The sequence below is a fragment of the Misgurnus anguillicaudatus genome, chromosome 10 (genome assembly GCF_027580225.2).
Source record: "Misgurnus anguillicaudatus chromosome 10, ASM2758022v2, whole genome shotgun sequence".
In the NCBI taxonomy this organism is placed as follows: Eukaryota; Metazoa; Chordata; class Actinopteri; order Cypriniformes; family Cobitidae; genus Misgurnus; species Misgurnus anguillicaudatus.
Genome location: NC_073346.2, coordinates 39481006 through 39501958, shown reverse-complemented (window position 1 = coordinate 39501958; position 20953 = coordinate 39481006). Strand labels below are relative to the sequence as shown.

At 36.8% G+C, this 20953-nt stretch overlaps 2 protein-coding genes across 7 annotated transcripts in view; both read left to right on the top strand.

Moving 5' to 3' along the window:
* The window catches only part of ago1 (argonaute RISC component 1), a 33444-nt gene extending 19215 nt beyond the window's left edge, over positions 1 to 14229 (top strand). For both annotated transcript variants that reach the window (XM_073872564.1, XM_073872565.1), the window contains 9 exons: positions 782 to 915; positions 997 to 1181; positions 1268 to 1427; positions 1517 to 1607; positions 5746 to 5940; positions 9766 to 9900; positions 10114 to 10215; positions 10296 to 10495; positions 12289 to 14229. In XM_073872564.1, coding sequence (XP_073728665.1) covers positions 782 to 915; positions 997 to 1181; positions 1268 to 1427; positions 1517 to 1607; positions 5746 to 5940; positions 9766 to 9900; positions 10114 to 10215; positions 10296 to 10495; positions 12289 to 12397 — 1311 coding nt within the window. In that variant the 3' untranslated portion in view covers positions 12398 to 14229. The remainder of the gene's footprint in view (positions 1 to 781; positions 916 to 996; positions 1182 to 1267; positions 1428 to 1516; positions 1608 to 5745; positions 5941 to 9765; positions 9901 to 10113; positions 10216 to 10295; positions 10496 to 12288) is intronic.
* Positions 14230 to 17415: 3186 nt separating this feature from the next.
* The window catches only part of ago3a (argonaute RISC catalytic component 3a), a 42409-nt gene continuing 38871 nt past the window's right edge, over positions 17416 to 20953 (top strand). For all 5 annotated transcript variants that reach the window (XM_073872560.1, XM_073872563.1, XM_073872561.1 and 2 more), the window contains exon 1: positions 17416 to 18126. In XM_073872560.1, coding sequence (XP_073728661.1) covers positions 18108 to 18126 — 19 coding nt within the window. In that variant the 5' untranslated portion in view covers positions 17416 to 18107. The remainder of the gene's footprint in view (positions 18127 to 20953) is intronic.

Genomic DNA, 20953 nt, shown 5'->3' with positions numbered 1-20953 from the left:
CCCTGGACCACAAAACATAAGCAGAATTAAGGGGGGGTTGGGGTGGTCCCGGATCTTCTATATTATTTAGGGATCCCTTAGGGGGGTTGGTTTTTATTAAATACATGAATTTAAAATTCTTGTGCTGCACTGCCACAAAGCAATACTGTCTATTATTTGTCCCAATAAACTAATCGAAAAGATTTCTATCTGAAATAAATGTAAACTCTCAAGTGCACCTCACGCTGTTTTCTGGAGGAATTGACCGATTTTTAGATTTAGGATTGGGTTAGGGGCTTTAAAAAATTATTAAACTATTATTTCACACTAATTTGAGGGGAAAATGGTTAGGGTTTGAGTTTCTTTATAATTTGATGTTTCTTTAAATAAAATGTTGATCCAAGATCATTTTTTATTTGAGATTTATACACCATCTTCAATAAATAAATAAGCTTTTTATTGATGTATGGTGGTTTGTAAAGATTGGACAATATGAACTATTTGAAAATCTGGAATCTAAGGATGCAAAAGTTTAAAGTTGTCCAAATGAAGTCCTTAGCAACACATCTTACTAATGATAAATACATTTTTGATATATTTAGTGTGGGAAATTAAAAAAATATGTTCATATAACATGAACTTTACTTAATATCCTAATATTTTTGGATATAAAAAGAGGTCATTTTGGCTATTGTTACAAATATCTACTATATACTACTGCATGTGATTGTTGTGTGTTGCCTGTTAATAAGCATTTGTGGTATTTTTTTCAACTCTTTCTCATGCTGTTGTTGGTTTACAGAATCGTGCCATTGCGACTCCCAACCAGGGTGTTTGGGATATGAGAGGAAAACAGTTTTATAATGGCATTGAGATCAAAGTTTGGGCCATCGCCTGCTTCGCTCCACAGAAACAGTGTCGGGAGGAGGTGTTAAAGTAAGAGTCTGAGTGCAATGAAATACAGATGCTCAAGTATTTGTTGAATTTTAATGCTAACGTTGTCCATGTCATCTTCAGGAACTTTACTGACCAGCTGCGTAAGATCTCAAAGGACGCCGGGATGCCCATCCAGGGTCAGCCGTGTTTCTGTAAGTATGCACAGGGAGCAGACAGCGTGGAGCCCATGTTCAGACACCTGAAGAACACATACTCTGGACTTCAGCTCATCATCGTCATCCTGCCAGGAAAAACACCCGTCTATGGTGAGATCTTGTGACATCACACACATACACATGCAGGTTAATGAACCAGACACTGATTTCTGTTTGTGTGTGTTTGTGATTGGCAGCTGAAGTGAAGCGTGTTGGAGACACTCTTTTAGGAATGGCCACTCAGTGTGTTCAGGTGAAGAATGTGGTGAAAACATCTCCTCAGACGCTCTCCAACCTCTGCCTCAAGATCAACGTCAAGCTCGGTGGCATCAACAACATCCTGGTGCCACATCAACGGTGAGCCTTTACACTTTGCATGTGTGTGGATCTGTGATAAATGAAATCAGTCGTGAGCGTCAATGCTTCTTTTTGAATCCGGTTTGCAGGTCCGCTGTCTTCCAGCAGCCGGTGATCTTCCTTGGAGCTGATGTTACTCATCCACCTGCTGGTGATGGAAAGAAGCCATCTATCACTGCTGTAAGCATTTCAATTTTCCTTTGAACTTTCTTGTGTATTATTTAAGAGATTTTATTAGATCTGAGCAGGGCTGGGTGATATACACTCACCTAAAGGATTATTAGGAACACCTGTTCAATTTCTCATTAATGCAATTATCTAATCAACCAATCACATGGCAGTTGCTTCAATGCATTTAGGGGTGTGGTCCTGGACAATCTCCTGACCTCCAAACTGAATGTCAGAATGGGAAAGAAAGATGATTTAAGCAATTTTGAGCATGGCATGGTTGTTGGTGCCAGACGGGCCAGTCTGAGTATTTCACAATCTGCTCAGTTACTGGGATTTTCACCCACAACCCTTTTAGGGTTTACAAAGAATGGTGTGAAAAGGGAAAAACATCCAGTATGAGGCAGTCCTGTGGGCGAAAATGCCTTGTTGATGCTAGAGGTCAGAGGAGAATGAACCGACTGATTCAAGCTGATAGAAGAGCAACTTTGACTAAAATAACTTGTTTCAACCGAGGTATGCAGCAAAGCATTTGTGAAGCCACAACACGCACAACCTTGAGGCGGATGTGCTACAACAGCAGAAGACCCCACCGGGTACCACTCATCTCCACTACAAATAGGAAAAAGAGGCTACAATTTGCATGAGCTCACCAAAATTGGACAGTTGAAGACTGGAAAAATGTTGCCTGATCTGATGAGTCTCGATTTCTGTTGAGACATTCAGATGGTAGAGTCGGAATTTGGCGTAAACAGAATGAGAACATGGATCCATCATGACTTGTCACCACTGTGCAGGCTGGTGGTGGTAGTGTAATGGTGTGGGGAATGTTTTCTTGGCACACTTTAGGCCTCTTAGTGCCAATTGGGCATCATTTAAATGCCACAGCCTACCTGAGCATTGTTTCTGACCATGTCCATCCCTTTATGACCACCATGTACCCATCCTCTGATGCTCAAATCATTTCAAATTGGTTTCTTGAACATGACAATGAGTTCACTGTACTAAAATGGTCCCCACAATCACCAGATCTCAACCCAATAGAGCATCTTTGGGATGTGGTGGAACGGGAGCTTCATGTCCTGGATGTGCATCCCACAAATCTCCATCAACTGCAAGATGCTATCCTATCAATATGGGCCATAATTTCTAAAGAATGCTTTCAGCACCTTGTTGAATCAATGCCATGTAGAATTAAGGCAATTCTGAAGGCGAAAGGTGTTCCTAATAATCCTTTAGGTTTATTCTTAGCGGAGTTTTCAGGAAGTTACATGTTGACCACGAAAGCCGCTTGTTTATGTTGTTACTGTCTATAGAAAATAATCTTAGAGCTGTCTCTTAATTATTATTCATCTAATGTTTTCACAATGACTTTACTGGTAATATAATATTGCAACACCGAATATCACACACAAGTTTGTTTTGGCCATTTAAGTTTTGAAGCACTTTACAATAAGGTTGTATTTGTTAACAGTTAGTTAATGCATTAGCTAACTTGAACTAACAATGATCAATACATCTACAGCATTTATTCATCTTTGTTCATGTTAATTTAGAAATTGAGCACCATTTATTGCAAAACCTGCAACCAGGGTTGTAGTTGAGCCTAACTCGAATCCAAGACCAAGACCAGAGAACGAGTGTCAAGTCTGAGTCAAGACCGTATCTACCTTCATCTGGACTCGGGACTCATTCTCTGGTCTTGGTCTATTTCGGACTCGAGTTGGACTCGACTACAACACTGCCTGCAGCACACACATTTAATCCAATGTAGACTAAAGAAAATCAAATGTGTAATGTATGCCTGAAATAATTTATATATTTACAATGCTAGGGTTTACTAAACCCTTGTAAAAGTTGGCATGGTTTCAATGGCTGTATGGATGAATGATGCTTTTGGTCAATGGAGAAACCATTCATCCTTTTAGGTAATTTGAGGATAAGTACATAAATATTGAGATGTATTCAATCAGATCATCAGACATTAATTCAAGATGATTAAGTTTTAATAGTGCAGTCTTTCATTGACCCATCTTAAAATATTATATAGCAAGAGTGAGTAAGAGGTTTTTAAATGTGACCCACCCTGCTGTTCTCCGGAGCTGTGAGAGTCGCATGAGTTCATGTTTTAGGACAGAACGAGGAGATGAGGGCGTAATGTTTTTGGAGGGGGCGGGCGGGGGCTTTGATGTGAGAATGGCTCGCCGATGACTCAACGGTGAGGAGGAAATGACATCATCTCACACACTGCTGTACGCAACCACTTGTAACCTCGTAGGCTTATTGCAGTTGCCAAGCGATGGTGACAAAGGGCTGAGTCACGGTGACGGACACGTTTGAGATCCTGATGTGGGTCGAGAACGAGAGGCAGACCACAGAAGGTTTATGTTGATTTTGGGTTGCAACTAGAGGGCGGCAGTTCTCTGTATCTTCTCTATGGGCGTTTTAAAGCTCGTCTGTTTTGCATTATTTGCATATTTCTAGTGCAGAGTTTGTAATGTGCTGCTCTGGCCTGTGCGTTTTAATTTTTCTTATTCAAAACAGCTGTGCATGTTATTTCTGTTTTATAACATGCAATGCTGTGATGCAAGGATGTGTGTCAGGACGGCGCGGTTTCTGGGTAGTTGCAAGGTGCTTGTGATATTTTTGTGGTTTCCAGTTGGTTGCTTACCAGTCCCAGTCAAGACATTTCTGATGCCACATCCTGTTATGATCAGATTAAAGGTGATGTTAAGACGATGTATCTACTGTAACAAATGTATTAGTCCACCTGTCCATTTGCCTTAAAAATCATCCAGTATCGTGGAGTGTTTTTAATGCTGACTCGTTCCTCTTTAGTGAGTTTCTGACATTTCATCCTTTTGAACAAGAGTGAGGAGTCAAATTGAATTTGTGTGATTATACCCAAATTCAAGATGGCACATTCAACTTCTTTCAGAAGAAATGAATGAAGCACAACATTCTACCATTAAAACTTTTAGGCACTGCAAATAAATAACTGCATAACGATTATTCGTTTTTGTTTACATCATATATGTGTGTGTATTGTGTATAATAATGATGTATATATAAATACACATGCATGTATAGTTTCAAGGAAAAATGTTTATATATATATATATATATAGTATTCATATTTCTATATAATATAAATTATATAAAATGTATGTAAATATATACATGCTTGTGTGTGTATTTATACATTATCATACACAGTACACACACATACAGTGTATGATATAAACAAAAACTTTTATTCTGCAAATGATTAGTTGCGATAAGTTGTTATGCAGCCCTAAAAAAAGTTTTCTGCCTTTCTTGTAAACAACAATAACAAATATATTTATTTAATAATATAATAAATATATGTAGTCATTAGAAATACTACTGTAACAAAAGTGCTTACACATACTGCTGGATTTACCCTTACAGAAACACACTGCAAAAAATGATTTTCTTGTTTTCAGTAAAAATATCTAAAAATTCTTAAATTAAGATGTTTTTTCTTGATGAGCAAAACCCCCCCAGAAAATAAGTCTATTTTTAAGACCAAAAATATCAAATTTAAGTGATTTTGTGCATAAAACAAGCAAAAAAAAATCTGCCAATGGGGTAAGCAAAAACATCTTGAACATTTTTCTTAAATATTAAATTCAAGAAAAATTTGCGTACCTCATTGGCAGATTTTCTTGCTTGTTTTATGCACAAAATCACTTAAATTTGATATTTTTGGTCTAAAATCTAGACTTGTTTTCTTAGGTCGTTTTGCTCATCAAGAAAAAGCATCTTAATTTAAGAATTTTTTTTGATATTTTTTACTGAAAACAAGACACAAATACTAAGAATTTTTTTCTTAAATCATTTTTTGCAGTGTAAGAAAGTAATTTTTTCAATGTGAATTGTTTCCAAAGTACATGTAAAAACATTAGCATTGTGATGTTTAAAAATTTAGATAAATTTGTTTTCTTTGCAGTATTCAAGAGGTGAAAACACTGCATCTATTTGTTAGTTTATCCAGTTTTAGTTTTCTGTAAAAAATGAAGTCAAAACATTATTTTTATTAGATGAGTATATAATTAATAATTTAACTTAAACGCATACCTTTAAATAGTAAATAGTCTCTTAATTTGTTTCTCTGATGCCCCTGCAGGTGGTTGGCAGTATGGACGCTCATCCCAGCAGATATTGTGCTACAGTTCGAGTACAGCGGCCCAGACAGGAGATCATTGAAGATCTTTCATACATGGTGCGAGAATTACTCATTCAGTTCTACAAGTCAACACGCTTCAAACCCACAAGAATCATCTTCTATAGGGACGGTGTACCAGAAGGACAGTTACCACAGGTAATTATGATCTGGGTCTGCTTAACAGGACCTTTAAGTTATCAAATTATGAATTAAAGTGATATTTCACACGTAAAAAATGAAAATTCTGTCATTTATTCACTCTCCTGTTTATTTGTTTTATCTTGTTTAACACAAGAAGATATTTTAATATATGTTATACAACGGGTCTGTTGAATGCTGCATTCTGATTGGCTGAGAAATGTTCTATGGGTGTTGATTATTTTTCTGTAAACCACACCCCTAATTTTTCAAATGTCTTAAAAATAGGCACCAGAGCAATGTTTGTGGTAACCGTGGTATAAGCGGAATAATTGACTTCGGTCCTTTGAATTATTTGAAAATAATGCACACCTGCGGTGTAACGGCACTCCGCTTTGCGTCGTGCCGCATTACCACCTTGGTGTGCATTATTTTCTTATAATTCAATGGCCCGTCGTCAATTATTCCTTACATAGAAACCATACATTTGACAGTACCAACTGACTTCCATAGTATTATAAACACATACTGGAAATCAAATGTGTGCTTATCATCATTTATCAAAATATCTTCTTTTATGTTCAACACAATAAAGAAACACATACAGGTTTAAATTGAAATGAGGTTGAAGAAATGATGACAGAAATTTCATTTTTAATTCAACTATCACTTTAAAACTATAAATTATGCCATTAAGAAATGTGCTATAAGGTGAAAATGGTTTGTTTACTGCATGTAAGACACATGAGGCTTTCTTAAAGGTGCATTGTGTAACTTTCAGAAAGATTTCTTGGCAGAAAAGCAATATTATCTACATAACTATATAATCAGTGGTGTATAAAGACCTTACGTAATAAACTGTATTGTTTTTATTGCCTTTATATGAGCCGTTTTTATCCACATACACAGCAGGTCCCCTTACATGGAAAGCGCCGCCATGTTTGTACAGTAGCCTTAAATAGACAAACTGCTCTCTAGGGGTGTAAATCAGACAGTTCATTACGATCCGATACAATATTGATTTTCTCTGCCAGCGATGCGATTTTTGCCGATGCATCAAACACTTCTTCGATGCGATTACGATTTGATTCAGTTGGATTCATTTATCAATATTTTTATATTACGTGCCTAGTTAAGCAGGTAAATTTTTAGTTACAAATGCAACCAAAATATATAACATGAACATTTAATTAAATGTTTTGAAAACGGCACAATATCTGTCCCAATTAGAACATTTACAGCAACAAACTAACAAAAAAATTTAAATAAAGAAAAATAAATAATGATGCAAAAAATGTCACATAAAATCAAGCTTATGATGGCAAGTCAAAAGTATTTCAGTATTTTGTGCCAAAATGTGCAATAGTGACAATCATTTTTAATTCAATTTTAAAATAAATTAATAAATAAAGCTGTTAAACTTAAGCATTTGATCCATCACACAACTTTAGGTCTTATAGTCAAACAAGTGCTGCAGTGGTCTCTTTTCAGGAGATTTCTCTTAAAAAAAAATCAAATGACAACATGTTCAGGAGAGAGGACACGCGCATCTTCTGTCTCTTTCGATGCTACAACCAGTTTGTTGCTGCATTGCATTTACTTGCTGATGCAAGCAGATGAAAATGCACGCTTGAGCGGAAATATGTAGATGGATGTTACTACAATGAATGAGGACGTGGAGAGTGTCAAAATAAAGGTATCTCATATTGATTTTTGTATGTGTGGCATCGATGCATTGGCTCGTTAGAAATAAAATCGATGTATTGTTACACCCCTATTGCTCTCCAGAGTGTGTTTTTTGTCACTAGGTAACATGTTTGTACTGTGACGACTACTGTAGCTTCTCTATTGCTGCGTTCAGACCAGCCGCGGTAGAGGTGTCAAGCGCGAGTGGGTTTAATATTAAGTTAATGTAAAGACACGTTGGCGAGTGTCTGGAGGTCTCGCGGCGTGAATGAGGCGTTTAGCGCAGCGTGTAGACACGATTCCGCCTCATTCTTTTGTCTAGTTCACACGAATTGAGCGTTGCTGCGGCAAACGCGTGAGTTGAAAAATTTCCTGGAAAAATCCGCCGCGTTAACCAATCAGGAGCTTGCTGTAGTAGTGAAGGGATTACAGGAAGCAAGCAGAGTCGCAGAAGCCCCTCCCATGACTCGAATTTCTGCATGAATGTCTCGATAACTAGAATTTCACACGCGGCTTTTACGCGAGAATGAAGCGAATAAACTCAAAGGGCCCTATTTTAACGATCTGAAACGCAAGTGCGAAGCGCAAAGCGCAAGTCACTTTGTGGGCGGATCTTGGGCACTGTTGCTATTTTCCCGGCAGGAGAAATAACTCTTGCGCCAGGCGCAAATCAATAAGGGGTTGGTCTGAAGTAGGTTCATTATTCATAGGTGTGGTTTGGGCGTAAAACGTCAAATAAACCAATCAGAACGTTATCCAACATTCCCTTTAAACGCAGGGGCACAAGTTCCATGGCGGGTTGCTATTATTATGACGGATTTGACAGGCGCACGCCAGGAGCGGTTCACAGCCGAGGAGACCGACGTTCTTGTAAGAGCAGTCAAAGACAGAGAAGTTGTTTTGTATGGGGATGGGAGAAACCCGCCCAAATCGGCGTCGGTTAAACAGGCGTGAGAGGAAATATCCACAATTGTCTAATCAGCTGGCATCCCCATCATTGCGCCAAGCGCTACAATGATGTCAGAAGACGGCGGAATCCCAAGCTTGCCAGCATAAATCGGGCACGCCGTGTAACGGGAGGTGGATCTGCCTCTACACATGACCTGACGCCAGCAGAGGACATCGCTGCGTCCACCCTCACCGCTGAAAGCCAAGAAACGCAAGCAGTTCAACCCCAAAGTACACTTACAAATCAAGTTCACATATAAGGTTTTTATGAAAGCATTTTAATTATTATTTACATAAAATAAACGTAATACAGCCACACAACAAACTTATGAAAATATTTTAATCGTTATTTGCATGAGAATTTTTTAACGCAGCCACACACAAAAATAAAAACTATCACCACAATGCTCACCACAAAGATATTCCTTATCTCGTGTTAATATTTTTTATTGTAACAACTTATGATTTGCAAAAATAACTGTTGCATCTGTGTAGATTAGATAAGCAAAGTGTGCGCGCGTTGTGCACGATACATTATGGTCAAGCATGCGCCCTTAAAATAGCATAATGAAGCACGTGCAACGCACCACTGACTTTAGACTAGTTTTTTTTGGTCAGTGGCGCAATTGTTTTTTGAAACTGCAAAATAGCATCAGGGATGGTTTGCGCCGGAACACGCCTCCTTTTTTGCGCTGAACCGCCCAGGGAGCGCAAGTTCATTCCCTAGTTTGCCGACGTGCGTCTGTGGAGGGAAAAAACTCCACAAAATACAAATGATACATGCGTCACTGACAAAGTCAATTGCGCTGGGTGCAAGATAGGGCCCAAAATGTTCAAGCGGCAAACTAGACATGGTAAACGCGGTTGGTGTGAAACCACGGTATGAATTTCGAAATGGGGGGATAAGATGTGGACTGAGCCGTTGGTTGCAATTCACAATCTCACCTCTAGATGATGCTAAAAATCTACACACTGCACCTATATGGCAGATATTTAGGTGCGAAGCATTGATTGTAAGCAGCACCCATATTATCTGTTATCTCTTTTTTTTGGCTCACTTTCTGAAGTGATGGGATTGTTTTGTGTTGGCACATTTGTCTCTTTCATAGCATAGCATGCACTGCGATCTGGTTTAGATCTGTCGTTGATTTGGGACTGATCCATGATTTGATTTAATGTAAGAAGGACTAATAATGTCTGTGTGTATAGATTCTGCATTATGAGCTGCTGGCCATCAGAGACGCCTGCATCAAGCTGGAAAAAGACTACCAGCCCGGCATCACTTACGTAGTTGTACAGAAACGCCACCACACGCGCCTCTTCTGCGCCGACAAGTCAGAAAGAGTGAGTTCTGCACGACAACATGTCTACATGATAACACATTCAGTAATTGACATGCCAGTACCACTGAAAATGTGCAAACGCTGATCCCACAGCATAAATTCACATACAAAGCAGATGTTACTACTAACAGTGTACGGTGTTGAAACACTACGATTGTCAGATCTTTGGTGTTTGTAAAATCTCAAGTTCATTGTAATGTCTCCTTTCGCTCAGATTGGGAAAAGCGGGAACATTCCGGCAGGAACTACGGTTGACACCAGCATCACTCATCCGTTTGAGTTTGATTTCTACCTGTGCAGTCATGCGGGTATTCAGGTGAGCAGTGTTCTGTGATTCTCCTGACTGTCATCTGTGAAGCATTTACAGACTTTTCTTTCATCCGCTGTCATTCTCAGGGCACCAGCCGTCCATCTCACTACTACGTCCTGTGGGACGACAATCGTTTCACGGCCGACGAGCTGCAGATTTTAACCTACCAGCTGTGTCACACTTACGTGCGCTGTACCCGCTCCGTGTCCATTCCAGCGCCAGCATACTATGCCCGGCTCGTCGCATTCAGAGCACGCTACCATTTGGTGGATAAGGAACATGACAGGTGAGTTCATGACCTTTTTTTAATACCAAAGACAACATGAGACTCAATTTGCATTTGTGTTGGCAATGCAAAGGTTGTGGGTTTAAATCCCAGGGAACACACATATGGATAAAAACTTTAGGGCTGCATAACGATTCATCGCAACTTGTTTACATCATATATGTGTGTGTTCTGTGTATTATAATTATGTATATATAAATACACACACATGCATGTATGGTGAACGTTATTTCACCACGCAGTATGTGATCCTGGATCAACACCATATTTGGTCCTTGATTGACTTTTTCATTAACCAATCAGATTACAGGATTAGGGTGTATGTTAAACTTAGGTTTAGGGTTGGGTTACGGGCTTTTAAATAATTCTTAAGCTATTATTTCACAAAAATAAGTTGAGTTTATCTTTGATTAAAACGATCCATGACCAACAAAAATTTTGATCCAGGATCACATCTTACGGCGACAATGCATGTATACATTTAAGAAATATTTACATGTGTATATACATTTTAATATTTTAATTTACATATAAATATGAGTACTTATTATATTAGTGCTGCCTCACGATTAGTCACGACTAATCGTTTGCAGAATAAAAGTTTTTGTTTACATAATATATGTGTGTGTACTGTGTATAATAATTATGTTTATATAAATACACACACGTGCATGTATAATTTTAAGAAAAAATATATGTATATAATAAATATTTATATTTATATATAATATAGATTATATATAACTATAAATATGTATATACACATGCAAATGTTTCTTAATTATATACAGGCGTGGCTGTGTGTGTACTTATACATAATTATTATACAGAGTACACCCACATATATTATGTAATTTTATTTTATGTAACTTTTATTCTGCAAACGATTAGTCGCGACTAATCGTGAGGCAGCACTATATTATATAAATATTTTTTTATACATGCATACATTATATGTGTGTGTGTGTGTGTGTGTGTGTGTGTGTGTGTGTGTGTGTGTGTGTGTGTGTGTGTGTGTGTGTGTGTGTGTGTGTGTGTGTTTGTTTATTTTTAGTGCTGGGCAAAGATTAATTGCGATTAATCGCATACCAAATAAAAGTGCATTTTTGCCTAATATATGTGTGTGTAATTATTATGTATATTTATTTAAACACACATACATATACATTTCAGAACATTTCTATTTGTATATACATTTTTCTTGTTAATATATAATATATAAAAATATAAATAAATAAATATGAATATGTGTATGTATGTATATATAAAACATTTGTGTGTGTGTGTGTGTGTGTGTGTGTAAATGTTTCATAAATACATACATGAATGTGTGTGTAGTAATATATACATAATAATTACACACAGCGCACACTCATATATTATAAAAACACTTTTATTTTGTATGCGATTAATCGCGATTAATCTATGCCCAGCACTACCCGTTTACTTTCGGTTTTAAGACAAGATGTTCAAATATCATGAACACACTATTTGGTTTAATAATTTGTAAATATAATGTCATTATATTATTAAAAGACATATTTGTATTTAATTTTTGTGTAATATTAAACTGTACCTGCCAAAATGATTTGCAGCATCCGGGTTACAATGTGTTATTGGTTTTGAGTGGTTGTTATCTAGGAATAACAAACCTGCAAATGCCGTGACTGGCCAGTCAGAATCAAGTATTTCAACAAGCTGTGTAATAAATGTTTAAATCTTACAAAGACATTAGCATTTTTGAAGCAAGGTCAGTTTAAAGTTGGTTTTCTAACCTGCGTATCCATCCGTAGCGGAGAGGGCAGCCACGTCTCCGGACAGAGTAACGGCCGGGATCCCCAGGCGCTGGCCAAAGCTGTGCAGATTCATCACGACACCCTGAGGACCATGTACTTCGCCTGAGAAAGCATCTCTAATACACCCTACCGGGTCACCACACTCTTCCTCGAGCCAGTAATCTGGGTGCTACCAGTTCTTGAAGCCCACCAACGTGAACAGAACTGAATCAGAATCTCACACTTTGATTTTTTCGTTTGATCTGGTTGAACTATGCTCTTTTTTATTATTTAATTGTGTATTATCGTATACTACCTTCGCACTCCCACATGTACGTTCGTATGCAATACGGAGGGAAGGAATGCAGACCAACAAGTCGTTTTGTAAGCCACCACAAAGATGCCTCTTAACCTGTATGTCCGGGTGATGCCCTGAGTGTAGGAATTGTTTTACTCATTGCATTTTTTTTATTGTTGTGATATATTTTTGTAATTCTTTTTTTGTGAATACATGGTACATTAGCACTTAGTTTTAGTTTAAAGGCACCACGAGCCCAGCATTTATAGTCTGTGAAACGTACAGACGGCAATCGACTGTAGCATGCCACGAATGCAGGTGTCTCCAGTGGTGTAGCCGGTCGTATTTAGACTCGCCTCATTAGTTAAAGAGTGGCTGAATTAGCATAGATGGACCATAGGGTGCGTTAACTGCACTCGCATCAGCATTACACCGAAACCAGCGTTATGCACCAGCCAAATGCGATGCCAACTGTTCGAAGGGGCTCTTGTCTTTAACACATGCGTTTTTCTGCACTCCTATTATTTGTTGTATCGTGACTCACAGTTTTGGTGCACATAACTCTTCCTCCACTTTAAGGAATAGTTTGGACAAAAATGAATATATATTCGCTCTCATGTTGTTCCAGCCCCGAGTTATTTTTCACAAAACACAGCTGGATGCAGAGCGCTCAAAGGCAAATATACAAGGTGCTTTTTCCATACAACTAACATGGATAGTGATTCATACTTTCAACTCGTAATCAAAAATAAGTGGCATGTGTCCATGCATTTGCATCATCTGTTTGTTGTATGGAAAACAGAAAAATAATACGGGTTTGGAATAACGCAACATTTTATGTTAAATTGTTCCTTACTAACCTCTGTAAGCAATGCAAAAACAGCCAGTACAAACAGCATACGGCACATTTACGGTTGAGATGCACAATCCGTGCATCCGTTTGAATCTGCGCAGAAATCCAACCATGCAGGAATAACTGTTTGTATATAGCAACCCACTACCCTCCCGCACACAGACGCTTTGCTTTTCTTGTTGGGCCACCGACAACCCACATCACCAAATGCTTCCACTACGTGTAGTTGTCGTGCATTATTTTAAAAGGTGCCCTCAGTAACACTGCCACATTCCCTATCAAACTCACAAGCACCTTGAACAAACACACACACTTTTTATTGCACCTTTTACCTTCGCCTGATGGATGTTGTTGCGGTGGGCATGCAGGAAACTGTCCACAGTTTAGAAGAAGGTTATGCCATGTATTCATGTCATATACTGGATGTATGAAATGCATGTTTAAACTGAACTCGTGTTGTAATCGGAGACTAGTTGTAATCACATTAAGATTGAGCACTTGATACCTGACGCCATATTTTTTCATTTGGTTTACAGGAATGGTTCAACCCAAAATGCGTTTTTTATTATTTACTCGCCCTTACCCATTTGCTTCGAGGGAAGAATGAGGTTTTTTTTAATGCAACAACATATTATAGAGACCATGACAGCTTCAAAGGACAAACATTTCAAATCTGCACTGCAAAAAAATTATTTTCAAGAAAACATTTTCTTAGTATTTTTGTCTTGTTTTCAGTAAAAATATCTAAAAATTCTTAAATTAAGATGCTTTTTCTTGGTGAGCAAAACGACCCAGGAAAATGGGTCTAGTTTTTGGACCAGAGATATCAAGTTTGGGTGATTTTGTGCATGAAACAAGCATAAAATCTGCCAATGGGGTAAGCCAAGTTTTCTTGTATTTAGTGTTTAAGAAAAATGTTTAAGATTTTTTTGCTCACCCCATTGGCATATTTTTTGCTTGTTTTATGCACAAACTCACTTAAATGTGATATTATTGGTCTAAAAACTGGACTTATTTTCTTGGGTCGTTTGGTTATCAAGAAAAAGCACTTTAATTTAAGAATTTTTAGATATTTTTTAAAACATTTTTTCTTGAAAATCATTTTTTGCAGTGTAAGCTTTACAGCAGATTTGTGTTACATGCACAAATCTATTGTATGGTATCTGAAGACTTGCAATAACTCATAAGTAATGTAATAGATTATTTTGTTTTTGTTCTTTTCGAGCTTTTGACAAGTCTTGTATGAAAAGGTGAGAAGTATATTTTTTGTGTGGGTTTAAACTAGCATAAGTTTGAGTAAATAATGACAGAAACTTCATTGTCGGGTGAACCATTCCTTTAGGAAACCTTTAACACTTCATCAATGAAAAGGGTTGTGAATCTTTACCAGGCAACATTGTTGGTAGATGCCTCAAATCAGCCTCGAAGCCTGAAATGGTCTGTTGTATTTCAAAAAGTTTTTAAGATGGTTTACCATGTTATATTTTAAATCATGTTTATGAGATGTATACAAAGACATGCTTTTATATGTTAGGTTTTACCAACCCAACGAGGTGATTTTTATCGATGCCCCAATGTATGAACTTAATCTGGTCTTTCCTAGACTAAATATTCGAATGCAGTACTTGATTCTCAGAAGCCCGGGGCACCGTATGGTTAACCGCCCGGGTAACTGAGAAAACTCCAACTAACCTCAGTCTTGAAGCAATATTGAAGCCACTGATTAAGAACAGTCCTATCATAGCACTTCCCAATAGATTCAGTGAATGGACACAAATGTCGTTTTGGCTCTGTATGTAATAGTGAGAGGACTTTGTTCGGAACGGTTATTTTTTAAAGAAAATAAAAGTTGTTTTTTATTAAATGCAGTGTTTGTTTTTTTTAAATGGCTGTTTGCATGAGGTTTAAAGTATACAATTCTATTCCATTATTGAAGAGGGAGAATGTCACTATTTTTTTTTTTTACAGCCAGTCGCTGACTGTATCCTGCATGCATGTGTTAATATTGTAGTACATGAATTATAATGTAAGTGTGAGCGGGGCACAAACGAACGCAGGGTTAACACGGCTAGTTTACATATACAGGGCCAAGCAATCTGTGCTTTTGGTCTTTTTCTCTTACTGTCAGAAGATCTCCTGTGAATTTGTGAAGAGTTTTGATGTGTTCTGGTTAAGATATTGAACAACGAGTGATTGAGTGTTTTGGAGGGATAACAGTAAATTTCGATTTCTGAGTTGGGTGTGTACCAAATCCAACCTTATATTATTTTAATCACTGTCTTGTTACATAAAACATAACAACATTTTAAAACATGTCAGCAACTCGACTGATAGCTGTGATTGAAAAAAATTTACACAGCGGGGTTAGTTGTCATGCAGTGTTACAATGGAGCCTCAGGTATATAATGATAATGAAATAAAAAACAATTTAAATACATTTAAAAACAAATACTACACTGCAAAAAAATTATTTTCAAGAAAAATAAATTCTTAGTATTTTTGTCTTGTTTTCAGTAAAAATATCAAAAAAATGCTTAAATTAAGATGCTTTTTCTTGATGAGCAAAACGACCCAAGAAAGTACGTATAGGTTTTAGACCAAAAATATCAAATTTAAGTGAATTTGTGCAAAAAAAAACTGCCGATGTGGTAAGCAAATTTTTTCTTGAATTAAGTGTTTAAGAAAAATGTTCAAGATTTTTTTGTTGTTGCATAAAATCACTAAAATTTGATTAAATTAGACTTATTTTCTTTTTTCGTTTTGCTCATCAAGAAAAAGCACCTTCATTTAAGAATTTTTAGATATTTTTACTAAAAACAAGACAAAATTAAGATTTTTTTTCCTTGAAAATCATTTTTTTACAGTGTATTCATCAAAATGATAACTGTTAATACAATATCAGGGAAAATAACTCACAATTCAGATTTTTTTAATTGCTTAATTGCGTGGCCCTTTAAAAAAATCTATATGTGCTTAATACAAGGATGGTTAGACGAAGGATCATGGATGGATGAATGTGTGGATAGCTATATATTATAGGCAGATATAAAAACAATATCCACCTTTAGTAAACAGACAGAATATGATTGAATTATTTGTGTTTAAACTAAATTTTCTAGCAGGTGCTACAATAAATCCTCTGTTTGTTGCAATGAATCCCACATGTTGGGGTAAGTTGTCACATTTGCACTCCTGTCACTTTCGGTGTAATTTTTCAGTGTTTTGTAAACAAACTTGTGTTCCTTTGTAGCAGAGATTTGTGTGTTGATTTTGTAAAAATATAATTAATCTATCTTAAATATTTTTTGAATGATAGAGCCACAGCCAAACATATTAATTTGTGCCCTGCTCTCCCCTACCAATACATTAAAATGTAAAATGATATTTAGAAAAAAAAAATGGGTTGAAATATTGGTAAGATCTTGAAAAGATAATATTATACTGAAATGATGAAGGCAGGTATTTGAAGGAAGGGGTTAAGACATTTTCTTTGTGATGTCAGCTGAAATGTCATTTCAGAGGTTGTGACAGCAGGGGCGTATAATTTCCGGGGGAAAGTAAACCCCAACCACCCCAATATTTTTACAATGATTCATGAAAACATACGTGACAACCACCAGTGTCCCTACCAAATTTACACCCTGGCGTAGTTATTACATTTTGATAAAAAGTCTATTTTATTTTATTTGAATGTTAATAGCTGGTTTTGACATAAAATATATGAATGATGTGTAAACCTGTTTGCTGAATGTTTCGTTTTTCAAAATCAAAAACGGCATTTATTATCAGAAAGACGGATTCATTGGTAGTCTTGGCATTTTTGATGTTGTAAAAACCTTTAGGATCAGATGACACGCACTGTATGAAAGTCAATAAGCGATTATTATGATTGACACTTATGATTATTGACTCCGCCCTCTGTCCGCTGGCAACCAATCAGCGCGGGACTGGCGTCAGGTCGTTGCGTCGCACTCGCGGAGGAGCTCCATATTTAGCTCGAGCGAGTCTGACAGCCAGTAAACCCAAGACAGAGTTCAAGTCCAACTTATTTCACCCCACAACCGCAGAAACACGCAGAAAACAAACGAGTCACAAAAGCCACCAGGTTCGGGAACGGGTTCGACTGGTGTCGGGGACTTTGAGGAAACAGAAGACGACGTTTTAATGGGATTTTCTTTCCTCTCAGATGGGAATGTAGCTTAGCTGCTTAGCCTGACCACTAGCGGTAGCGGGCTAGCCGTGTGTCGAAGAGTGAAGACGGAATAAGTGGACTTTTAGGCGTTATAACGACATAACATCTCAACAAACCGCCACAGTTTTCCCAGGGAAGCGTTTGCGAAGACGTCGCCGCCCCAGGAACGGCCATTCTGGGCTGTTTTGTGGAGATTGAGTGGGAACTTCTCGGTTTAGCTGGCTGGCTAGCTGGCCGTCACGTCGGTTTGTCAGTCGAACCTGAAATCCGGACCGGATAGGGGAGGGAGGGACACCGAACTCTCCCTTGAGGTCCGAAGGGCCCCCTTTGATATACGAGCTTTAGGGAAGGTGGTCTTGACGGGATTCGAACCAGCAACCATTCGGTTCGGCTGTCAGAACCGGTTCGGGCGGCTGTGGGGACTTTCTCTCCATCAGACTTTTTGAAGTTCGTCTACTGCGGGCCGGGGACGGAACCGGACAGAGACCTCATGAATGGAAATCGGCACTACAGGTGTGTATGTTGTTAAATTTGTCAGGCAGCTGGCTGTCACGATTTTATGGCTCTTTAATGTAAATGAACTTTGATTCATATTGTAGTTTCTGTAAGTGAAATGAAGCTGGGTTAAGATAAGTTTGACATTCCTGTATTTGCATCCCTACTTCCAGAGCATCTTCACGTGCAGGTGTCTCTGCTATTCTGACAGATACAGTGATCCTAAAGTGAAATATTTTATTGCAATAGTTAAAAGCCTGCAGATGATCATTTCTAGTGCATGTACACTATGTAGTAGTAGTAGTCATTTTGATACAGGTGTGTTGGTAGACTAAACACAGGTGTGGATCGTTTAAAACCAGAAAGTGGATAGTGAAATGTTTCGCTTTCGTCAGCGTTCCCACGGTCATGAAAAATCTGGAAGTGCAAGTTAGTTTTACAGACCTTGTAAATTCATGGAAAGTAATAAGATATTTGGAGAAGTAATGAATACGATGATAGTAAATATACATTTTGGTAACAATTGTATTAGTTAATGCATGAGCTAATATAAACTAACAATAAACAATATTTCTAGAGCACGTATTGACATTAACTAACATATAATAATAAATACAAAGATTAATAAATGCAAATGCTGATGTTCATGTTAGCTCAGGCATTTACTAATGTTAACAAACACAACCTTAGTGTGAAGTGTTACCTACTTTTATAGTTAAATATTCATTTGTCTAGAGATGCATTTTGAGTAGAAAAGTCAGTTCTTTACAAATGTATTTAAATAAATTTAAGCAATCCAAATGTGGATGGTTTTGGAAACTCTTTATGCAGTAATCACAGATGACTGGATATTTTATGTTAATTTATTTAAAAGTGTATGGAAACCTGTTGTCTTTGTGTATCTGCAACCCTAACAATGACTCGGAACTGACCTACTAATGAGACTTGTTTAATTATATGAAGGACTTAGACATTTGTTATGTAATAGTACGTTTAGATGAAAGCAATTATCTCATTGTTCCTCATGATGGGCATTTAGAGACTATGACTAAATTCTATCATTTTCATGTTATGAGTCATTTTGGTTTAAAGAGGCACTAGTCAGATGGAGGGGGGAGTAGACTAGTTTGCCACAAATGCTGTAAGTTGGTTAAGTGAAGAGGAAGTGACCTCCCATACTGACCTAGAGTCAAGAGTTCATTATTTACGGTGTCAGTAATACCCAAGTCTTTTTTCAGGAGTATTTCTAGAGTTTTGTGTCTTAACTTCTAAATGTTTGTTTGTGATCTGTTTCTTGAACAAACATGTTTCTTGTATTGACTAAGAAGTTGTCTTTATGGTATATAGTCTCCTTATACTTGTCACCTCTGAAATACCCCGTTTTGATACGGACTTTAGGAAATTTTTAATTTTTATCTTGTGATTGGATTTCCCCTCAGGGTATACTCATTGATTCTGTAGTAATTCTCTGCTGATTTTGGGAAATCATATTTTTTTTAAAGAATCCTTTAGTGACACGATCTTCTCTATTTATTGTCCAGATTTAAAAAAAGCTTGATAGCTTTTAGTGCGTTTAAATCTCATCACACAACTTGTTTCACCTGGTTTTTAATAATGTTTAAATTTATATCCTTGGGCTTGAGCACCTTTTTAGCTCAACTTATACATTTAAAAATATTTACATGTGTATATATATTTCTATATAATTTATATTATATATATAAATATGAATATTTAATACATATATTTTCTTCTTAAAATTACACATGCGTGTGTGTGTGTGTTTATATATACATAATTACACAATACACACACATATCTATGATGTAAACAAAAACCTTTATTCTGCAAACTTCTTTTAGTTGTTGTGAATAATCATTATACTAATATTCTGTTTGTGTATATTATATGACAATGAAACAGTCTATCGCAAAAAAACCTGGAAGGTGCTGTTGTTTATTAATATGACAAGACTTTTGGAAGATTTTAGAGTTGATATGTGGAAGTAATTTGTTAATCTGTCAAGCAAACACTGTTATCTGCCAATACTAATAATCTCAAAATGGTCAAATATTGACCAATTATTTAATCTGACCAATGTGACAGTTTGCCTGCCATTTGTTTATAATATGTAAGTTTTTCTTTAGGCAATATACTACTACTATATGTTCTACTGTTCAAAAGTTTCAGATTCATTACTTTTTCTTAATTTGTTTTTTCCACATTTTAAAATAATAGTTCAATAACTCTTCAATTATAGACGGTTTCATCGGACGCACGTGAACCACGTCTGGATCCGAACCTTACTTCCGGTTTCGTTTTTTTAATGGTCTGACTAGTTGCTAAACTGATCTCTTGAACAAATGCCTCGTCGAAAATAACAAATGTTTTTGTTTCCTAGGTAATCTATGTGCTGTTTTTTTTTGCTTGTTATATAAATAAACTAAGTTTAAAGAACTTTGTTATTATTTATTCTTAGCGGAGTTTACCGGAAGTTACGTGCGGACCGCGACAGCCGCTTGTTTATGTTGTTACTGCTGAAACGGTCTATAGAGTAACACAAATATAACTATGTTGCAATTATGTTGACTAAAAGCATTCAAAATAAATCAAATTAATACATCATCTTCAGTGTACCCTATGCCTATAGAATATATATCTACTCTGGACTTATATTGACTATACCATATTATCCATTTTAAAACTTTATTTTAAATAAAATTGTTCTAAAGAAAGTAACTTTTTATTTAAAAGTAACAATTATTTAAGCATACGCTGTGAGATTACAAGATTTCTTTTGTCGAGGTCACAATGGTTTGGTCTAAATAACAAATTCTTTGAGAAG